General features: G+C 52.1%; 1 protein-coding gene across 12 annotated transcripts in view; it reads left to right on the top strand.

Annotated features, from left to right (window-relative positions):
* Positions 1 to 22,718, top strand: part of AMPD3 (adenosine monophosphate deaminase 3) — a 75,178-nt gene that overhangs the window by 45,168 nt on the left and 7,292 nt on the right. For all 12 annotated transcript variants that reach the window (XM_077866500.1, XM_077866494.1, XM_077866501.1 and 9 more), the window contains 11 exons: positions 1,334 to 1,538; positions 4,748 to 4,910; positions 7,539 to 7,758; positions 9,590 to 9,719; positions 13,815 to 14,009; positions 15,303 to 15,434; positions 15,953 to 16,116; positions 16,833 to 16,959; positions 19,524 to 19,687; positions 20,807 to 20,927; positions 22,080 to 22,253. In XM_077866500.1, coding sequence (XP_077722626.1) covers positions 1,334 to 1,538; positions 4,748 to 4,910; positions 7,539 to 7,758; positions 9,590 to 9,719; positions 13,815 to 14,009; positions 15,303 to 15,434; positions 15,953 to 16,116; positions 16,833 to 16,959; positions 19,524 to 19,687; positions 20,807 to 20,927; positions 22,080 to 22,253 — 1,795 coding nt within the window. The remainder of the gene's footprint in view (positions 1 to 1,333; positions 1,539 to 4,747; positions 4,911 to 7,538; positions 7,759 to 9,589; positions 9,720 to 13,814; positions 14,010 to 15,302; positions 15,435 to 15,952; positions 16,117 to 16,832; positions 16,960 to 19,523; positions 19,688 to 20,806; positions 20,928 to 22,079; positions 22,254 to 22,718) is intronic.

Below are 22,718 nucleotides of genomic sequence, written 5' to 3'. Positions count from 1 at the left end.
CCATTGTGCCCTCTTCCCCAAGGGTTTGTGAAATTATCTTTTGGTGCTAAGGTGACAGGTCCAAAAAAAAATGCTGAAAGTGATGCTGACTGATCTTTTTCCCATAATATAGATACAAGCCCGTGCCTGCCCAGCAGTAGCAGCGGCTGAGATGGCACATGTCAGGCCCGGGGAAGGAGCAGCGGGGGTGACAGGGTAGAGTGGGGTCCCCAAGAGGGGGGAGGCTAAGGGCTAGCTGCCACCTTGCCATGTGACCTTGAGCAAGCCCTTTTCTATCTATCTTTTTTTTTAAATTTTTTATTTATTTATGATAGTCACACACGGAGAGAGAGAGAGAGAGAGAGAGAGAGAGAATGAGAGAGACACAGGCAGAGGGAGAAGCAGGCTCCATGCACCGGGAGCCCGACGTGGGATTCGATCCCGGGTCTCCAGGATCACGCCCTGGGCCAAAGGCAGGCGCCAAACCGCTGCGCCACCCAGGGATCCCTCTATCTATCTATCTATCTATCTATCTATCTATCTATCTATCTATCTATCTATCTATCCATCTATCCATCTATTCATTCATTCATTCATTCATTCATTCATTCATTCAGCTATTCATTCATGAGAGACATAGAGAGAGAGGCAGAGATAGAGGCAGGGGGAGAAGCAGGCTCCTGGCGGGGGACTTGATCCCAGGATCCCAGTTTTAGTATTTGTGCTGTCGAAGCAAGCATGATCCCAGGACTCTGGGATCATGAGCTGAGTCAAAGGCAGCTGCTCAACCACTGAGCCACAGGGGGCCCGAGCAAGCCCTCTTCTATTTCTGGGCCCCTGACTCCTTCATGAATAAAAAGAGGCGGGACTAGTTGGTGGTCACGATCTCTCCTTTTTCCAATGCCCCAAATTTCAAACTCTGTAATACAAATACAGGTTGGTTGTCATCTGTGACCCTGTCCATTGTCCTTCCTGAGGCTGCTCACATGCTGGGACTTAGAGTTTGGGTGACTTGCTGTGGTCCTCACTCCTCCTGGCTTTGGTGTTAGGCCCCTGCCGTGTGGTCTGACTTCTGTCTCCCGAGACAGTTGCTTTCTCCAATGTTCAGTGCTGTTCAAACACAGGCCACGGCCATTCTTAGTGACCACAGGGAGAGGTGTCTGAAGAGCTGTTCTGTACCTCAGGCAGAGATGTGTGTGAGAGGAAGGCATAATTAGCAGCTTCTTAATGATAGGGCCAGTACCAGTGATTAATCAGAGGGAAATTCTCCCGCCATGTATATAACAAAGACTCTTTATCACTTGCCCTAATTAGTGGCTGATGTTTCCCACTTTTCCTTGTCCTTGGCTTTTAGAAAGAAAAGTTTCAAGATGATTCGGTCCCAGTCCCTGTCTCTGCAAATGCCGACGCAGCAAGATTGGAAGGGTCCCCCGACAGCCAGTCCGGTCATGTCTCCCACCACCCCTGTGCTCCCTGGAGCCACTTCCCAGCCCACGCCAGCGCCCTATGCCATGCCCGAGTTCCAGCGGGTCACCATCAGCGGAGATTACTGTGCTGGGGTAAGGTGGCTCCCACTCCCCACTCTCTATCTGCTCCCCTGGGGACTGAGTGAGGGCCGATGCACCTTGTGCGGAGGCCGGGGTCCTTGGGTCACTGGGGACGTGCCTAGTGCTGAAGCCTGGTCCGGTCTGTGGGTGTCTGGGAGGCAGTGGGCAGGATGCACAGGAGTCTGAAGAGAAGGAGGGTCTCAGTGGAGGTTGTGGGTGTGGATGAGTGTGTCTCGGGCACCACTCACCCCTGTGAGGGGGGCCTGGGGCTGCAGGCTGGCACACCGTGGCCATGGCCTGCACGTTCCTTGTGTTCTCTGCATCTAGAATGCTGCTCTCTGTGGAAGAGAGGAAGCTCCCCCTGAGGAAGATGCCAGCTTGCATGTCTTAGGGTTTCCAAATGTTGAGTGGACTTCGAAGTCCAGGTGTTGATTGGTTTGTGTGGGATCAGTTATTGCTGGTTTAGCGCTCCATCTATGGGCTTCCGCTCAGTATCTTTTTTTTTCTTTTCTTTTTTTATTTTTTAAATATTTTATTTATTTATTCATGAGAGACAGAGAGAGAGAGAGGCAGAGACACAGGCAGAGGGAGAAGCAGGCTCCATGCAGGGAGCCTGACGTGGGACCTGATCCCAGGACTCCAGGATCATGCCCTGTGCGGAAGGCAGGCGCTAAACCGCTGAGCCACCCAGGGATTCCCCACTCAGTATCTTTAAATACAGGCTCAACCTTCCCAACCAGGCAGGGGGGTCTTGATGAGAAAGTGAACAAGTAACCAAGTTGGTTCACTTCATCACAGAAAATGTGCTCATTTTCCTGGGTGGATGTTGCATTTTTGTTGCTTACTTCTTGAAGAGAAGTATCACTTAGTGCCAGGGTTAAGTTTGGTTCTCTCCCCCTGGCCCTGAGCCTGCTACCCACACCTCAATTGTCCTTGTCCTTGTTACTCTCTCTCTTCTTCTTCTTTTTTTTTTTTTTTTTTTGAGAGACAGAGCACATATGCGCCCAAAGGAGGGGAGGGGCAGAGGGAGAGCGAGAGAGAGTCCCAGACTCTCTGCTGAGCATGGAGCCCGACGTGATGTGGGGCTCCATCTCACGTCCCTGAGATCATGACCTGAGCTGAAATCAAGAGTCAGATGCTTAACAGACTGAGTCATCCAGATGCCCCCAAAATATTTTATTTTTTGAGGCAACCCTTGGTTTTGGTTTCTTGTGTGTTCTCCCATAGATGGCCTGTGTACTTACAATTAACTAAGCATGTATAACTTGTTTATTTTTATACAAATGGTAGTTTACTGTGCACATTATGCTGAGTCTAGCTTTTTCTCACTTAACAGTGTATCTAGGAGATAATGACATATCAATAGATAAAGAACTTCTTTTTTCTTTTTTTCTTTACAAGTGTGTACTATTCCATTGCATGGATTTACCACACTTTAAGTTCTTATGGATGGGAATTTTGTTGGATTGGAAACAATGCAGGCCTTCTCTGATGATGCAGCATCCCGACCAGGAGTCCTTAGTGTCTACTTGGCCCTGACATATGAGGAGAACAGGAGAAGGGGGAGTAGGGGTAAACTGGCAGCCGCTGAATGGGAGGATGTTGGCCTGGTGCAGTAGCTAGCTTCTTTCCATCAGTCTCCTGGCATGGAGCCCCTGACCTGGGCAGTTGGTTCCCAGAGAGCTATGAGTCCATGAGAGGCAGGCTGACCTTGCATATCACCTTGGGTCCCAATGGGCTTGCTGCTGTGCATGAGGCCCACAGTTATCTATACGTTGGCTGGTGGCTGCTGGTCCACGGGGATCCTGGGCACCTTCTCTGATCTCTTTAGCCATGGCCTAAACCCCTTGCCATGCTGAGTCCATTGGCTCTGCAAAGTGCTTGGCTTGTCAGTCGCAGGGACATATGTTTGTCTAAAGTTCTGAGGTGTTTGTGTTCATTCCCCTATTCCTGCTGCTCTCAGAAGCCATCCGCTGGAAGATGTAAAATGGAATTAATACACCCTTATGGGGACATGTGGAATCAGGAAAGGAGAAGCTACATTCTTAACAAAAGCGAGGAGCAACATTTACTAAAAGTGAAAAAACATGACTGGGAAAGATATATACCAACTTCCTTCCTCTGAGCCTGGAGTAGGGTGGAGGAGTGGGGAGGGTAGAGTTTTAGCTGCATCTGTGATGATTCATTTATCCAAATATATAAGAGAACTGGCACAGTAATGAAAAACATTAAAAGTTTTAGCTCTGAAAGGTAGACACATGGGTGTCTTCTCTGTATGTTTAAAATATTTGAAAACTAAAAGTGATTTTTAATTAAAGCAGAGAGGAAATTTCCAGGAACACCCCATCCCCACGCTCCCCCAGCATCTTGTACCTCCCTGTGTTGTGTCACTTACGTCCTGTTATGACTGTCTGTTTAGCTGCTTGTCTCCCCAGACATGTTCGGGTTTCTCCCGCACACATCCTTCCCAAACAGAGATAAATGAGCCCACCAGAAGGTGGGGATTTTTCTCTTCCCTTGTTAAGAGCCAGGCAGCTCTGGGAAAGCAGAACATGCTTAGGTTTTGGGACCCAGTCAGATAAGAATCTGAAGTTTGACTTGGTAACTTCTGGCGAGTGATTTGTCCTCTCTGGGTCACGGTTTCCCCATGGGTAGGATGGATTGCCGTGAGGACTAAAATGAAATCAAACCCTTCTCAATAAGTGCTTGTTGACTGGGTGAATTGGGTGATTAACCCACGACTCAGAAGCCAGGGGATGGCAAAGCAGCAGACTGAGCATGCAGAGTTTTTATAGTTACTTCCAAGAGCCCGTATGTTTTCTGAAAGGCAAGTGATGACACTCACCATCGTCAGAGCTATGGTCCAGGCCTTGCCTCTCTGTGTGCAGGATGCAACAGCAGGGCTGAGGTTTAACCGGCAGCACTTGAGGCTGGCCTTGGGTGGCAGGCTGCAGTGTCTGCCTTCCTTCTCGTCTCCAGCAGGTTAATAAAAACCTTGTCTTCCAGACTCCCAGAGAAAATCAGGTGTTCAGCAAAAACCGTAGTGTTTGTACAAACAGCTTGGGCTGGGTGAGCTGCTCATATTTCAGCAAGTGGTAGGAATGCTCCCGAAACCCAAGTTCTTAGCTGCCAGCTGAAAGCCATCTTTGCAGTAGATCTTGCTAAGGACAGTGGTTTCAGACCTGCTATGTGAACTCTTCCCTGCATACCCTCTTCTGCAGATCACTGTAGAGGACTATGAGCAGGCTGCCAAGAGCCTGGCCAAGGCCCTGATGATACGGGAGAAGTATGCCAGGCTTGCCTACCACCGCTTCCCACGGACCACAGCCCGGTACCTGGGTCATCGGCGGGTAGACGCTGCACCACCGGAGGAGGGCCTCCCAGGTAGGGCACTGTGGGTACATGTGGGATCCTTAAGTTGAGCACCCAAGAATTGGTGAAGACTTTTTACTGGCTGGATGTATTTGTCCCAGCTGCTGTTTTAAGGATAGGGTCCTGGTTTTGGCTTCCTATACCCATGTTTGCTGGTTTCCCCGAGGATTGATTCTGTGTACACTGTGTACTCTGCCCTGGGTAGAGCTGAGCCATAGAAGTTAAGAGAGAGGCAAAAGACTGTCCCTGAGCTTGAGAGTCCTCCAGAGACAATGGCAACCTCACCCTAGGTATTTAAAACAGCACCATCAGACAGTAAATGCTGAGTTTGTTGGTGGGGTGATATAGAGTCGGGGTAGATGCAGGGGGTATGTTCTGAGGACAAGGAAAGTAGGCTCTGGAGTTAAACACACCTACATTCTGGTCTCAGCTCCACTACTTTCTTGGGCAAGATATTTCTCCAAACCTGGAAAATGAGAATAGTATCTATGTCCTGGGTCTGTTCTGAGGAGTGAATGAGAGAATGCATCTGAAGTACTTTTAGTGTAGTTCTGGCACCTAGTGAGTGTTCAGCAAATGGTAGCTGCATTTATGCTGCAGAATTTGGGGAAGAGGAGATCGGGGATGGCAGGATGGTTTCTGGGGAAGTCCGGCCTGTGAAGGACCTAGGAGCAGTAAAGGCTGTAAGTTAGGTAATATGAATGAAGACAGTAAGAAACCACAATCTGTAAAGGTGGTCCTGGGGGATCAGACAAGGGCCTAGTGGTCTGTGCCAGTGCCCAGGCCCATGGCTGCCCTCTGGGTATAATTAGGTGCCAAGGGTCTCCTGTCTGGGTTTTCCTTGAAGCTCTGACACCTGGACTTTGAGCATCTGTTACCACCTGGAACCCTGGTTAAATCTCAGCCCTTTTGGACTCATTTCCCTCTCTATCTGAGGCAAGTTGATGCCACCTATCCCAGTTTTGGCAAAAGCAGACAGGACCGACCGTCCAATGTGTACTTTATACAAAACAGAGTATCCAGGGGGCCTGGGAATGAGCGCAGTGAGGCAGACACCATGGTTTCATGTACACTTGAAAAGTGTTTCCCTAGCACACTTTAGGGACTCCTGAGCTAGCCTGGGGCTGTGCCTGATTGGGGAACATTGGCTCTGTGCTGCTTCATCCCCTGCGAAGCCTCACTTCTGTCCTGGGGCAGTCTGTTCCGAGCACTAATTGGAGGACACCCAGGCAGGTCACCCTGCCTTGATTGCTTTCTTTGATGAAGATCCTAGGGTTTCCCCTGCCTGGGCTGGCAGCTGAGCAGCTGCACCCTATGTGGAGTTGGCTGGTGTGCAGAGTTGGAGCCCCCAGATCTACTGCTATTTAGCATAATCTGGTCCTTGGCCAGAGACAGAGCTTATCGAGTCAGGAGAACTCATTACAAGAGTAATGAAAATAATATCCTCTAATTGATGAGTCAGTCAGGCATTACTGTCATAAAGCATTTCTTTTTTTTTTTTTTTTTTTTTTTAAGGTTTTATTTATTTATTCATGAGAGACACACAGAGAGAGGCAGAGACACAGGCAGAGGGAGAAGCAGGCTCCATGCAGGGAGCCTGATGCGGGACTTGACTCCAGGACCCTGGGATCATGTCCTGAGCCAAAGGCAGATACTCAACCACTGAGCCATGCAGGCGCCCCACAAAGCATTTTTTATACCTACTTTTGCAGCCTTTACAACAGCCCATCACGGCAGGGTGTGTTATTCTCAGATGAGCCAGCAGGATCCGAGAGGTGGAGTGGTTTGTTCAGTCTCATAGCTGGGAAATGGCCAAGAGGCATTTTCTGCCTCCTGTGGGCTAATATTTGTGGGGACAGATAGCTCTGTCCTTGCCATTCCCTGCTCTGTGGGAGATAAACTGCCTATTCTGTGCTTATTTGGGGAGGTGGGGGGCTTTTCCATCTAGCTCCTTGGCTGCCCTGGGCTCAGGAAGATGTGGGTGGACAGGGACAATTACTCCCTCTGGGCAGTCCCAGGTGCTGCCTGTTATTTTATTAGGAGAAGACACAGTGGCCCTTTTTTTTTTTTTTTTTTTTTTTTTTTAATTTATTTATTTATTTATGATAGTCACACAGAGAGAGAGAGAGGCAGAGACATAGGCAGAGGGAGAAGCAGGCTCCATGCACCGGGAGCCTGACGTGGGATTCGATCCCGGGTCTCCAGGATCGCGCCCTGGGCCAAAGGCAGGCGCTAAACCGCTGCGCCACCCAGGGATCCCCACAGTGGCCCTTTTTAATGTGCCTGGCGTCCCTGTCATGCCCAGGAGGCTGAAGCCCATTTCAGTTAAATTAAAAACATTTACTGAAGTGTCAGCCATGGGCCAGGGACTGCTCTAGGAAATGGGGATACAATAGTAAACAAACCAAACATCTACGACCCAAGATAAGTAAGTGACATTATTTTTCATAGTGGTAAATGCCAGGGAGATGAAATAAAACAGGGAGGGAGATAGGTGACGTGAGGGTAGGTGGGGGTAGTCGAGATGGTTGGGTTTGAGATGAGATGATGAGGATGGCCCTCATTTAAAATGTGACTTTTGAGCTCATGTCAGCTCATGAGGTCAAGGGCACATTGCCATCACTCAATCCTGTTTTGCAGACTTCCACCCTCCCCCTCTGCCCCAGGAAGACCCCTACTGTCTGGACGATGCTCCCCCCAACCTGGGCTACCTGGTTCGCATGCAGGGAGGCATCCTCTTCGTGTATGATAACAAGAAGATGCTGGAGCGCCAGGAGCCCCACAGCCTGCCCTATCCCGACCTGGAGACCTACACGGTGGACATGAGCCACATCCTGGCTCTCATCACAGATGGCCCCACGTAAGCCAGCTTTCCCCAAGTGCCTCTCTTTGGGAAAGGCCAACCAGGTCCCCTTTTTATTCTGGGCTTCCCTGCACTTCAATCATCCCAGAAATAGAGTACTTTCCCCTTTCCCCAGTGCTTTGTGGGTTCCTGCAACAATTTCCCATCATAGGCTGGCACATTCTTAGAGTTGGTACTACCTGTCTCTTCTGCATCCTAGAGGTGGACTTCTGTTTGCTGGTGGCCACCTGGCTACCTTAAAGTGGCTGTTCTCCCTCACCCCAGGCGGGGCAGCACCTTGGTAGAGAATCAGCCCAGGGCATCATAGATGGTAGAAGAGAGATGAAGACTGTTGCTTTAGGTGTTAGGTTTTCCATGTTTCTGGAGGGGAGAGTGCAGGAGGCCTGGGAACTTTGTACCACGGCCCCCAGGATGCTCGTGGGCTTGGCCTGAGTTAAACTGGTGGGCAGTTATCTCTGCATCTGGCCCCTCTCTTGTTGGTGAGCCCCTCAGCTAATCAGCAGGAGGTTCGGCAGCCTGGCCCTGAGCCGTGGATGGCTGTGCCGAGTGCTCGGCCAGGACTGGGCAGCTGGGGGAGGGGAAGGGTGCGGTCACTGCCCAGGAGCCTCTCTTGCCCTGCCTTCAGGGTTTTGCTGGGAATGGTGTGACGCCAGTTTCCAAGGGAGGAGAGTGGACCGCAGGAGGATGGGCAGAGTGGGTCTTGGGCCTCACTGATCTGAGGGCAGCGCTAAGATCTGGGAGGGGAAAATGCAATTCCCAGGAGGCTCACCTCTGCCCTGCAAGGAGGAGCTTTGAGGAGAAGCCTTGGGAGGGAGAGGTGGGAGGACTCTGGCTGTTCTAGGAGGTATGTGAGCAGTGGTTGTCCTGTCCGGGAGGCTGTCCAGGCCAGTCCTCCTGGGGAAGGGACTGGGTGAGATAGCCTTTGAAATCCCTTCTGACTCAGACTCTTCATGCTTCCTCTGTGATGTGCTCTGGGGCTTGCCTCGGTCAACATGATGGTGCTGTTCCAGGGTCGGCAGCTGCTCCTTATGAAAGTTCGAGTGATTGCATGCCAAGGGAGCTGCTGTTTGTTTGGGGGTCACAAGGAAGCAGGGTGGCGTGACTTGTGGTTGAAAGTTCTGTGTGGCTTGAGGCACATGGCCAGGCCCCTGGGCTGGGTGTGGGCTGAGAGTTGGCTAGGAGCAGTGAGTGTTCCCACCCTCAGTGGCCTTTGCTGGCTGGTGGAAGCATCAGTCCCTACAGAGATTTCTGTCCTAGTAACAAACATCCCTACATTCTTAATCTACCCGTCATACAAAACCTCCTCCACTTGTCCTGAAACCTCAGAGTTGCAGAGTCTTTAGGGGTTGGGGTTTAGGAAACATCATTAGGTCACAAGATGGTTCCTCTCCATGCCAACGTGGGCAGGTCTCGCCTTATATAATTTGGCTCTATTACTCAAGTTCTGGGCAGAAGCAGGAAGGGATGAGGAGACTTTTATTGAGCGTCTACTCTGCTCAGTCTTGGACACTGCCATCTCCATATTTACTTGTGGGAAACAGATTTGGGTGAATTGCCTAAGCACATAAAGCTAGACGTCAGACAACCTGTACAAGGTCCCGAAGCAGCTTTGCACTGCCCCCAGTTGATTCTCCATTTGTTTTGGAGAACACATGAAGGTGGTTCCACAGTCCAGCTGAGTCTGCAGAAAGCTGGAACCCCCCCATCCCTCCCTACTGCATCCTGACCCTCCACCTGAGGGCTGGTCTCCATGGCCACTGGAGGTCTGTAGACTGGAGAGCTTGATGGGACTTCTCAACTGTGGTTTCTCCCCCTTCCCCACCTGCAGGAAAACATACTGTCACCGGCGACTGAACTTTCTGGAATCCAAGTTCAGCCTTCATGAAATGTTAAATGAAATGTCTGAGTTCAAAGAGTTGAAGAGTAACCCCCACCGAGACTTCTATAATGTGAGAAAGGTGCGTCAGTGGGCCAGAATTGAGAGCCAGCCCTCCCGGTCTCCCTCCCAACCCACTGGCATGCCGTGAGCCAGTCTGGGGCTGGTCCCCTGTGTGGCCTTCCTTGGCCAGATGAGTGTGATGCGTACATGCAGAAGGAAGATTGGAGTGTTGCCTTCTTTCTGTCAGGCCATGCCTCAGACGGTAGTTGGTATGACTCTAGGTGGAAACCTTGGTCCACGTTATGTACCTGTTGCAGTGTGCCCTCTTCCTTGGAAAATAGGGTATGGTCTGTTAATTGGTCATAAGACTTGAGGCCAGGCTGCTTTTAAGGTAGAGGATGTCTTAAGTTCATCATGGAGAGAGAAAGGCTGTTATGACCTCTTTGGGTTGGGAGTTCATGGTTTTGGTTCCTTCTGGATCAGGTATGGGTAAGGAAGAGCAACCGAAGTGCTCCTGTCTCTGCCCCTGCCCTAGGCTGGGTGAGCAGCCTTAGCCTGGGCCTGGGGGCTGCAGCCCGGGCAGGTGTGTGTGTTAAAGGGTCATGGCCTCCAGCTTTTCCAATTTCCTCCCATTTAACTAATATCAGTGCTCAGCTTAGGGTGTTGGATGTTGAGCAGGAGCCACTGCCCATGTCCTAGATGTTCCTAGCCTAGTCCTCTCAGTGTGAAGTGTTGTGGCAGGGGTGGCGTCCAGGAAGAGCCCAGAACTGAGCAGATATAAAGAGTGCACCTGGGCAGGGGTGGGAGGCCAGGGAATGGAAGGGATGGCGTTCCAGGCAGAGGGCGCAGCGTATGCCGAAGACCAGGGGAGAGAGTTCTGTGCCATGAGAGGAGAGACCATGCCGAGTGCGTGGTGTGACAGCAAGTGGTGCGGTTTGACAGGAGCTCGGTGCCGGGGGACAGCGTGGTGCTGGGCTGTGGGGAGCGTCAGGTGGCAGAGGTAGGTGAGGTTCTGGGCCCTGACGGGGCCCCCGGGTTTCTCAGAGGAAGCAGGGAGCAGGGAGGGGGCACGGTGGTATTCTGGGAGAGAAGCTCATGGGGGAAGGGTGGGGGTTGGGGTCCTGGTCTCCATAGGGGCTTCTGTCCCAGGCGTGACCCCTTGAGGACTGCCCCTCCCTGGGGTCAGCTCTGGTAAGGGAATGTGGGTCAGGGGAGGATGTGGAGCCCAGGCCTCCCTGACCTGCTCGGGGATACCCAGAGTGATGAACAGAAGGCCTCCTCCAGGGAGGCCCCGAGGTTACTTGTGTGAAGCAGCCTGGGGTCTGGCATGGACTCTCACTTGGATGGAACCTTAAGAGAGGTGGCTTCAGCTCATGGGCTATGGGGGATGTGTCTCGGGGGTTCTAGGCAGAGATGAGAGGATGTGTTAGAAATCACCTGCCTGGTATTTTCGCCTTTGAACACAGCTTCTTCTCCCAGCCTCAGGTGTTCAGACAGGTGGGTGCTTCAGGCACTATGCCAGCTCCTCTCAGCCCTGCCTGAAGCACCCCACCTGCCCAGGTGGGCGTCTGAGGAAGCTCTTTGGCCAGCCCAGTGCAGCCCTGCCCGTGTTGAATGCTCTGGGCCCATTGCTTCCTGCTGCCTGGGGCTGAGGTATCCTTGCGAATTGCACTGGCTCCGATATTGTTTGCTTCTGAGGTGGGGCCTCAGTGGGTGTTCCTGGGCCAACCAGCTGCCCTCTGGCTGTGATACGGGAGAGAGTCCTGGTGGGGGCTGTGGTTGCCTACCCCTAGGCGTTCCCTGTCAGTCTGGGGGTTAATGTGTTCTCCAGATAGGGATGACCTTCACCCCTGTGCTGTGACTCAGTGTCCTGTTCTCTGGCACCACAGCAGTCCATAAACACAGGCCGGATCTGTTCCAAGTCAGGCCTCTGCCTGCCCCTCCTTGCCTCCCGGGTCCTGGCTGCTTTATCTTACCCTGGAAGCTTCTTTGGGAGGAGAGCTGGATTTCTGAAACCCAGGGTGGGCTGGGAGGGTGGCCTCCGTATTTCCAAGGTTAACTGTCAGTGTTGGGAGGATAGGCCAGAGCTGTGCTCTGAGGCCGAAGCTGTGAGGGGCGATGGGTCCGGGGGTGGTGTTTATGAAAGTGCCTGCAACATCACAACAGGGCATGGCTTATGACACAACGAGGCCCAGCCAGCCGGACTGTGTAATAAGACATTTGTTTTTGTTCAGAGCTGAGAACCAGGGCTGAGTGTGTTTACTGCCTAGGAGTTGGGTAAGATTAGGCCTTCTCCACTTTGGTTTAAGTGTCATATCAGGCATAGCAAATAGGCTTCATCTTCTGTGCCAAACTTGACCAGTTGGCAGTGGCTGCTCCCAAAGCCTAGTGAAAGTGCTGCAATCAATTATTGATGTCTGACACGCATGTGGAAATGGTCAGTGTTGGCGCCGGGGCCGGGTATTGCCAGCCCTGTTTGTAAACCGTACTGTTTGCTTAGACCCGGATCTGAGGTAAAAGCAAGGAATGCACTTGTATCTTCTGGTGAATTGAAAACACTGACCTCCAATGACAGGTTCTTTTACTTGTTCCTAAAATAACCACCTTGGACATTCTAAAGTTTGGATTGGATGCTTCCTGGATTGTCCAGTTGTTTTCCTCCTTCATCTTATGACTTGTGGGGGTAAGGACAGGCTGCACCCCCTGCAGTGTGTCATTGGTATGCTAGAGGACACAACAAGAAAATGCAGAATGTGCTATGTCATGCTGAGGTAGTTGAGTCCAGCTGTGTCTGGCTGAGCTAAGCCAGGCTGACCACTTGTGCATCCCACATGAGTCCAGCCTGTCCTTGACGTGATTGACCATTTACACTGTGCTTTGGGTGATGTCTTAGCTTTTTGTGCTTGTAATTGTTTTATTTCTCTGATGTCTAGTGGCCTTTCTGGTTGGAAGTGGCAGGATTAATGGCAAGAAGGGCCCCATGAGTCGGTGATGTGGCCAATGACATGGGCTGGCTTGTATAATGTTCACAGAGATTGCATAGATCAAATGTCTGGTTTGGCATGAGTTGGAGATGCCTGGCCAGCTGTGGACAGCATTCCCTGGCCAGCGGTCAACCGCCTCCTCATCCCAGCCCTGGCAGCCTACGGAGCCAATCTGGTGGTTGGCAGCATCCTGGCCTGTGAGCCTGCTGCCATCTCCTTGGGGACCTCTCTGAAGCCCGTTGGGCTCATGCAAGGGGAGTCAGGATGCCCACTGTGACTTCAGGCCATCCCTCAGCTTAACGAGGGCTCCGTTCCTCAGGGCTAGTGGCTGAAGGGAATGCCCCAAGAGAGGTCAATGTGAAGAATGGTATTGTGTGGGGCACTTGGTGGGCCCTTAGAGTTCTATGAGGATGCGGATATCACCATTTGTTCATTCATCCATCCACTGATTCAACAGATATGTCATACTAGGCCCTGGGGTAGGTGTTGGAGACTTGGATGCATCAGATGAAGTCCTTGTCTTTTGATGACTGTGCTCCCAGTTTAGGGACAGAGGAGATAGGGACTTTGTAGAGTGAATCAAGAGGATGTGACAGTAATGGGAGTGTCTGTGCTAGTTTTCCTGGCTGGGTGAGGGAACAACTGGCCAATGTGCTGGGGGTGCGAGGTGCAGATCAGGATTGGCTTCCAAGTGGAGAAAGTTGTAAGAAATCTGGGGTAGGTGGATGATTGGTGGGAGCAAGGAAGGCATGCCAAGCAGAGGAGACATATGGGCAAAGTGATGCAGTGCCTTGAGCACCTGTTAGTGGTTTGTCAGAGTTGGAGCAGAGAGTGGGCAGTGGCAAGGTGGGAATTAAGGTTGGAAGTGAGCCTTGAATCCCAAGCTATGGAGTTTGGGCTTTATCTTAAAGACTTAGGAGCCACTGATGGTTTGTGAGGAGGAATGGCCAGACCCAGCCTACATTTTAAAAAGCACTCTGGGTGCTGTAATGAGGTAGGTAGGGCAGCGAAGCTAGCGGGAGGACCAATTTCAAAGTCCAGAGGAGAAACTGGGGGGAGGGGTGTAGATCCAGGCATTGGTGGGGGCCACGGGTGCTGAGATTTTGCACTCCACTTTGAGGGTTGGACACCCCAACTCTTATTGCCAGTGGAGGTGGCCTGGCTCATGGCTGGTGGGCACGGCATTGCAGGTGGACACACACATCCATGCGGCTGCCTGCATGAACCAGAAGCACTTGCTGCGCTTCATCAAGCACACGTACCAGACAGAGCCTGACAGGGCTGTGGCGGAGAAGCGGGGCCGGAAGATCACCCTGCGGCAGGTGTTCGACAGCCTGCACATGGACCCGTATGACCTCACTGTGGACTCACTGGATGTCCATGCGGTGAGTGAGCTTCTGCCCTAGTGCCTCACACCATCCTGGGTGGTCTCTCAGCCCCCTGGAAAAGAGCTATGGTTGTGCATGGGGAGAGGCCAGCTGTGTAAGCAGCTCTTTCTCTTCTAGCCATAGAGGTGTGACAGGTAATTTGGCCTCAGGGAATAACAGGGCCACGGGACAGGGGGAAAGTGTGTACCCTGGAGTCAGACTGGTCCCAGTTCTAATTCCCCTTGTATATGTTGGGAGTCATGTATCCTTAAGCAATTCACTTAAGCTTTTATTTCCTTGGTTATAAAATGGTGAATGCCATGTGCCTTATTGACACTACAGTTATTAGAACACTAAGTGATGGTGCAGCTGCTATAGAAGACAGTATGGTGTCTCCTCAAAAAGTTAAATCTAGAATTACTATATATTCCAGCAATTCCTTTCCTAGGAATAGAGCCTGAAGAATTGAAAGCAGGGACTACACAGCTGCTTGCACCTCAAAGCTTAGAGCAGCATTATTCACAAGGGCCGAAAGTAGAAGCAGCCCAGGTGTCCATCAGCAGGTGGATGGATAAACAAGATGTGGTAAATACACAGTAGAATAGGATTCAGTCCTAAAAAGGAATGAAGTACTCACACCTTGAAACCATGATGCCAAGTCAGAAAAGCCAGACACAAAAGGACCATTAACGTACAATTCACTTGTATGAGGCGTGTAGAATAGGCACATTCAGAGACAGAAAGGAGTGTTGGTTTCCAGGGGCAGGAGGAAGGGGTCATGGGGAGGTACTGTTTAACAGGTACATGGTTTCAGTTTTATAAGATAGAGAGTTCTGGAGCGGCACGGTAGTGACAGTTGTACAACATAATGCACTGAATACCACTGACCTGTACACTTAAAAATGGCTAAGATGATAAATTTTGTGTTAGATGTATGTTACCACAATAAAAAATCTTCATAAAACAAATAAAGCACCGAATGAGGTCATGTGGAGAAAGTGCCTTATGAAGTCCAAGCAGGAACAGAGACCCTTTATTCCCGACTGTTCAGTAGTTGGGGGTTTTCAGCTCACTCGGTCAGCTGTGCCCCTGGCCACGGTGCCCTGGGGTGCGAGGCCCCTGGATCTTTCACAGAGGGCCTCACTAAAGGACCCCCAGGCTGACTGGGCGAGGACAGGCGCCCTGGCTCCAGGACTTTCCAAGCTTTCGTGTGGGAGCGGACCTGCATCTGTCAGCATGGCCTCCTTGTAAAGGCCTGGAGAGGGAAATGTGCGTGGATGGTCGCTGATCTGCCCGGCGGTCTCTCTCCAGGGCCGGCAGACATTCCATCGCTTCGACAAGTTCAACTCCAAGTACAACCCTGTGGGGGCCAGCGAGCTGCGCGACCTGTATTTGAAAACGGAGAACTACCTGGGAGGAGAGTACTTTGCTCGGATGGTCAAGGCGAGTGAGCCCTCGGCGTCTCCAAGCCCTCCGCAGAGCTGACACCCCCTTGCCAGCAGGGTGGGGGCGCCTCATGGCCTCCTGATCCTGCCCCCCCCCCACCCCCCCACCCTGGAGTCCCTGTCGGTCCACCATCCCGCTGGGGCAAGGCCGGGGTGCCCAGGGGGCTTGTGCCGTGGTGCTGCCGGGGCTGACTGCAGCCCAGGGGCGGGGGGGGGGGGGGTACCCCCGGCCCTCACAGCATCCAGGCTCACTGCCCTGTCCGTTTGTGGCCTGCGTTTGGCTGGGGGCAGGTTAGCTCCATTTGGAGACGCTTCTGCTGCCTGGCCTGGCTATGCGCGTGACTGCAGAGGCCTCCCTCTCCCCTGGAAGGGGCCTCTGCTGAGGTGGGGGACTGGTTACACGGCAGCGAGCCAACGTAGATCGGGTCTTCCCGGCCTGGCATCGGGCAGCTGAGGGAGCTGCAGGACCCAGCAGCTGGGTGCTTTTGGGCTGACCTGAGCTCTTGTTGGTGCTAGGAGGTGGCCAGGGAGCTGGAGGAGAGCAAGTACCAGTACTCGGAGCCACGGCTCTCCATCTACGGCCGCAGTCCTGAGGAGTGGCCCAACCTGGCCCGCTGGTTCATCCAGCACAAGGTCTACTCCCCCAACATGCGCTGGATCATCCAGGTGCCCCGGATCTAGTAAGTGGGGTGGCTGCTTGCTGTCTGTCCATGCCCTCTGGGGACACAGCCTGTTCCTCATGGGCTGCTGAGTCTGTACTATTGCTGGTGGGGCTGGTCTTGGTGCCACCTCGGGCCTCTCCTTCCCTTAGCGGGGATTGGGGGCTTGAAGAGCAAACTGCAAAGCCTAGTAGGAACTACTACCCATCTTCTCATCGGGGTTTGAGGAGGGATTATCTTTTTGTGTGAGCCCCCGGGCATGAGTAACCTGGTGGTGGCCCACATTGCTGGCCCTCTCCATGGCCATGACTCAGACGACTGCTGACCTTTCCCATCTGGCCAATGTGGGGCTCATGGTCCCTTAAGTGGACTGGGATATGTGGTTTAGGGGAATGGAGCTGAGTGGCAGAGTTTGGATCACTGAGAAATTTAATTCATCTCTCAGACCTTGCATCAGCCTGAGTGCCAATACCCCACTCTCAGCATGGCCTCTAGCTTGGGAAAGCTCTCTGATGGGCATGGGTGGGTGTTGAATTTGCAAACCAATGCCCAGTATTGCAGAACTTGCTGAGAGCTGGAGAGGAGCAGAAGGACCTGTGCTCAAGCCACATCTCTAGTTCTACTCCGGGTGTTTAGATGGGAACACAAGCTGCTTGAGAAAGGGATGGGACTGCTCTCCCACAGGCCAAGGAGGCTGTTGGGTTCACTTTAATAATAAAGTCTCTTCTTTCCCCCAGTGACATATTTAGGTCAAAGAAGCTGTTGCCAAGCTTTGGGAAGATGCTGGAGAACATCTTCCTGCCCCTCTTTGAGGCCACAATCAACCCCCAAGATCACCAGGAGCTTCATCTTTTCCTTAAATATGTAAGTGTGAGTGGTGCTCCAAGCGATGAGCACAGTGGTGAAGGGAAATGAGGATTCCAAGAGAGTTGGGTCAGGTTTTTCTTCTCAGATCCTCTCCGTCTTGTGCCCTAGGCATGGTGTGACTGGTCCCAAGAAACAGAATTTTAAAAATAACGAGTTGGCTCCAGGTGGGGGGAGTCCCCTTCTCCTCGGGGGCAGCCCTGGGGCGTGGGTGGGGTGCCAAGAGGACAGTGGTGGGGAGATGGGGAGAGACTGAGGAGTCAGTTCCTGCCCGAGTGGGGCTGGAAGGACCAGTTCCTGGCCCCACAGCTCCCCGCAGCAGCCCCAGGTCTTTAGAAATGCAGACATTTCAGTGTTCCTGCTTTGACCTTGGAATAAGAGTTTTCACATCATGTTTGGTTGAGTACATGAGCCCCACAACACAGATTTATCTGGCTAGTTATGGGAGAGGGGAAGAAGGGATGGAGGAGAGGTTACCTAGAAAAGGTAGGAGTGGGGCAGGAGCTGATCTGTCCCTTTGGGTTCTCAGAATAGAGATGGCTGTAGACTGTGAGAAGCGGGCTCAGTATGCTGTGGGGGTTCTGGGGGTCTGACATGGAGGGTGGTAGGGAAGATTCCAGAGAGCTGGGGGGCTGCCGGGAAAAGTCTGAACAGGCGGAGGGAAATCACTGACTTTATATTTTAGGCAAACACCATTCCGGGTGTTGTGGGGAAAAAGGCCTGGAACAGAAGGTGGCTGGAGGTGGGCAGAAAGGGGCAAGATGAGAGTCCGGGGCCCTCCTCCAGCAGTGAGAGATGCTGGGGGGTGGTAACAGCTCATGGCTTTTGAGTGTTTGCTGCCTGCCCCTGTGATCTATGCTGTGACATGATCTCACTTCAGCCTCATGATTACCTTATTTCATGTCATTTTGTTGGGGTTAATGCTAAGCAGAATCGTCATGTGCTTGCTGTGTGTTAAGCACTGTTAAGTGCTCTCCGTGGATTATCTCATTTAATTCTCACAACAGCCCTATGAGGCTACTAACTCCAGTTCACACACGAGGAAATTACATGAAGCTAAGAGGTGGTGGAGCTGGAATTTATGCAGACAGGTGCCTGACTCCTGAGCAGGTGTTATTATCCTCATGCCCCTCCCAAGTAGGACAAGTGAGGCATATGTGGATGGCGGCCTAGGGCCTGTGGGCATGAGGTGGGCATAGCTGTAGCACGGACAGCACCTGGGCAAGGCCTGAAGGTGAGCCAGAGGGAAGGGTCTAGCATGCCTTCAGAGGTCACTGTCACAAGTCGGGGGAGAACAGCCTTGGGGAGAGGAGGAGTTGGAGGTTGAACAATTTTGTGCTTGAGGCCCTGCATCTGTTGGATACAGAGCTCAGGTGAGGGGCTGTTACCTCCAGGCCAGGCCCTGGAGAGTTCAGTTAAGGCATGGGGCTAAGGCATGGCTTCCCTGGCCCCAGACCCATCCAGGCCAAGTTGGGAGCTGTGGGAGCAACTCGGTTATTGCCTGGGACACGTGGTTCTGTGACAGGAAGACTCTGCCGAGACCTTCATGGTCCCTTGCTCCTCCGGGCACCTACTGCCCATATAGGAATGGGAGACGCTGGCAGACCTGGCTGGGGTCCCCAGTTTGGGTCAGTTGTGGAGCAGGGTGGACAGTCTTGCAGAAGCCCCTTCCAAAGTGCTGCTGTGGCTGAGTGAAAGGGGGAGACATGTTAGCAGAACTGCCCCATGTGCTGGCTGAGACGCCCTATCTTCTGTAGGTATAGGTCTTTGGTTAAGGTCTGGGACCAGGTGACCAGGAAGCTAGTGAGTAGGGGCAAAGTTTGGGCCCCAGCTGAGGTGTAGCTGCTGTGGTGGGACAGGAGGCTCGGAGAACTTCCTAGGGAGGAGTCAGGGAGCAGAGCATCTCCCTCCCGGAAACCGCAGCTCATCCTTCCAAGGGGCCCTCTTGGATGGGGCCCACCTTGACTTGTGAGGAATCCAGGCTGGTTTCCTGTGGCCCCAAAGGTGCATCCCAGGGGCAGCCTCCACCTGCAGCCCCAGTCGAGAGACCCAGAGCCCACTTAGGCTCAGAGCCTGGTTGTCTTGCATAGGCAGGCTCCCTAAGCATTTTGGGCCTGGTTTGTTCACAGCCAGGCCCTCCCTCACAGGATGGCTGAGTGTTATATTAGCTGATGTGTGGTAAGTGCTTAGGGCCTGCCGCCCAGTAGGCCCATTTCCCCTCACAGCTGTTTCTGTACCCTACAGCCCTGGCTGCCTCCTTGGCGCAGCAGGGAGATGGGCAGGGGGTATGACTGTTTCACTGGCCACCTGGTCCAGCCTGAGTTTTCCCTTACCCATCACTACTACCACACCGGGGCTTGGCACTCTCCAGTCTGGTCTCCTGGATACTTTTAGAAGCCACAGAGGGACAGACTGGGGCACTGTGCCCACTCCCCATCCCTGGGAGAAATGTGGCCTCAGGCTCTGTGGTCCCCAGCTGAGGTATGAACCCGGGAGGCCTGGACGCCAAGGCCTTTGGCAGCTCATCTGCCTTGGCTTGATGCAGGACCCTTCTTTCTGCCCAGGTGACAGGGTTTGACAGTGTGGATGATGAGTCCAAGCACAGCGACCATATGTTCTCAGACAAGAGCCCCAGCCCAGACATCTGGACCAGTGAACAGAACCCGCCCTACAGCTACTACCTGTACTACATGTATGCCAACATCATGGTGCTCAACAACCTCCGCAGGTGGGTGCACCCAGCCCCTGCACATGTCTGTGTGCCCTCAGACCTCACACACAGGGATATGCCCCAGCACACAACACAGGGCACATATTCATAGAGCCACATGCACATGCAGGCACGCCACTGTACCACAGACAAGCTCGTACACACAATGCAGCAAAACCTTCTGCCTGTACACGCGTGTGCATACACATACCAATACCTACATGTGTACCTGTCCATCTCTGATATGACGCGGAAATGGGGTGTGTTCCTTCCACTATACCAACAGTGCTCATACCTGCACTTATGCATGTAACACATGATTGTACCTGCTATGTGACAGGCACTGTCCTAGGCACGGGACATATAATAGGGAACAACACAGACTAAATCCATGCCCACACGGAACTCATGTCCCATGGTCTTACCTGCACGGACTCCCACCAATGCAAACAATGCAAATTACATGGGGGGCATGTAATGGCGGGAGTTGGGTGCCCGGGGCAGCCAGCACTCGACTGTTCATTCTCCCCTTGCAAGTCTGCCTCCCTCCTGCCCCCGCTGGGCCATGGGGCCTTGCTAGCTCAGCCTAAGCCAGTGTAGTCTGTGAGTAGGAAGGTTTTGGATGGACCATGATTAAAAAGGGATGGCTTGGTGTTGGGGAGGGGCAGTCTGGGCCGAGCTTCTGGAGGTAGGGGCTTGGGTTCTAGCTCTGCTGCTGACCTGCCCAGGGGTTTGCAATGCCTGACTCTACTCTCTGGGTTTGTTCATTTTTATGACCAAGTAGTTGGGACTTGATGGTTTCTCATGGCTTTTGCTGCACTGAAGGTCTGTGCACCTGGTCTCCAAGGGGTAGGTGAGGAGTGAATGGGGACAGAGGAGAGTCTCTTTCTACCACTAGGTAACCCCCGTCTCTTCCTCGGGGATGATATCTCTTGGTTCTGAAGATCTCTGGACCTGGCTCTCTGTATTTGGGAGGAATAGTTTCCAGCGTGCCCCCCACGTCAGTTGTGTTCATTCTGCCATGGGCAACCGTCTCCCCTCGAGTATGTCCTGAGCTGGGGGTGTGGGCCCTAGGCCTGTGGGGCCGAAGTAGGTTGAACTAGGGGTCCTTGCTGACCAAGAGCCTTACTTCTGCAGGGAACGAGGCCTGAGCACTTTCCTCTTCCGGCCTCACTGCGGGGAGGCCGGCTCCATCACCCACCTGGTGTCTGCTTTCCTTACTGCTGACAACATTTCCCACGGGCTGCTCCTCAAGAAGGTAACCAGGCCACTCAAGGAAGCTGACCCTGCAAGGATGGTCCTACTCTGGGCTCCCTAGGGGGGAGTGGATCACCTGGGCTCCTTTCTGCCCTCGAGAAGCTCTGGCCAGTGACATTAAAAGGCTGGGGCCTTTTTCTGGGTTGGGCTGTCTGTAGTTATCTTGGTTTTGTACTTAATTATGAAAGGAATATATTCAAACACATTGCAATTTGGATTTTCCCAAAGATGGAGAGGTGGTAAAAAAAGCCCCTTATTGCTATTACTTTAAAAGAAATAGCCATTATTAGCTTTTTGGTATTTATAATGCTCATCTTTTTTACCAGAGCATATTTCTAATGTGCTTATTATTATGAGCACAGATGTTTTTGTTTCTGTTTCCTACCTCTGAATAAGCATTTTTCTGTGCTGCAACATAGTATCTATGCTCCTCATTCTAAAGGCTGTTGGGAGGATGGCCCATCACTTGGATGGTCTATAATTGATTCAACTCGTCTCCAATTGTTGGACAGAGTCCATCCAACTTTTTGCTTGTGTAAATAATGCAACCATAAACTCTGTCCATTTGTCTTCTCCATATTTTGGATCACTTCCATAAAGGATGTTTGCTCAAACTCCTCTTCTGCCCTGATCCTGGGAAGGTCTAATGGTGTGTCACAATCCTGTGGGGGTGAGTGTTACATCAGAACACCACTCTAGCCCAGTCAGGTCTGCCCCTTCCGATCTCTGAGGAGCCAGAATGTTTACAGACTCAACCTGAATGTTTGTGGTCAAAGCAACACAACAACAAAAAGGGGGATCTCCTGGGCTGACCCAGTGGGGGCAGTGCCTGAAGGAGGGGAGCAAATTATGTAGGCTAGGGGTAGCCTGGGGCCTTGCAGCTGCCTTTCTGCCCTGAGCTGGGTCTTGTCTGGAGCCAAGATGGGGTGGAGGGCAGCCCAGGAAGAGATGGGCATGTGATATATGAGGTGAATGTAGAGGTGGGGAAGGGGAGGTGAGGTCTGGGTGCCCTGGCTTTGGGGCACTCACACTTGGTTAGGGAATTGCACAGACACTATCCAGACCCCCGGTTTCCACTGATGAATGTTCCTGCCCTCCCTTCCTCCCTCCTCTTTCTGGCACCCATCACCTGAGCTTGGTGGTTCTTTTACAGAGTCCGGTGTTGCAGTATCTCTACTACCTGGCTCAGATCCCCATTGCCATGTCTCCTCTTAGCAACAACAGTCTGTTCCTTGAATATTCCAAAAACCCTCTGAGGGAATTCCTGCACAAGGGACTGCATGTTTCTCTCTCCACCGATGACCCCATGCAATTCCACTACACAAAGGTGAGCACACGCTCAGTTTGCCTTTGGGGCGGGGGTTGGTGCCCACTGAAGGCAACGGGTAAGTTCCTGGTTAGTGAAAGGTGTTCCTTCCAGGAGTCCTGTCTTTGGAGTTCTTGAGCCCTTAAAGACACAGTTTAATTTTTTGCCTTCTCTATTTCCCCTTTCTCTGGCATTTACTATCTCTGTGATGTTGGTTAAGTTACTTGATCTCTGTATCTTCTTCTTCTTCATCCGTAGAATAGGGATGAAATTGTCTCTATGTCTACCTCTACTTTATTGTTGAGGATTCATTAAGAAAATGAACCAGAGTCTTATAGAGTGTCTGAATATAGCATGTACTCAAAATGTTAGCTAACATTTTGTTAATACTGTTATTATTATTATTATTATTATTATTATTATTATAATACTCTGGATCTGTGGAGCAGGGGAAGGGGAAGGGAGAGGTAAAGTCATGCCTGGGGA

The sequence above is a fragment of the Canis aureus genome, chromosome 23 (genome assembly GCF_053574225.1).
Source record: "Canis aureus isolate CA01 chromosome 23, VMU_Caureus_v.1.0, whole genome shotgun sequence".
Classification (NCBI taxonomy): Eukaryota; Metazoa; Chordata; class Mammalia; order Carnivora; family Canidae; genus Canis; species Canis aureus.
Note: the sequence above shows the minus strand (reverse complement) of the source record. Positions and strands in the feature narration are given on the sequence as shown.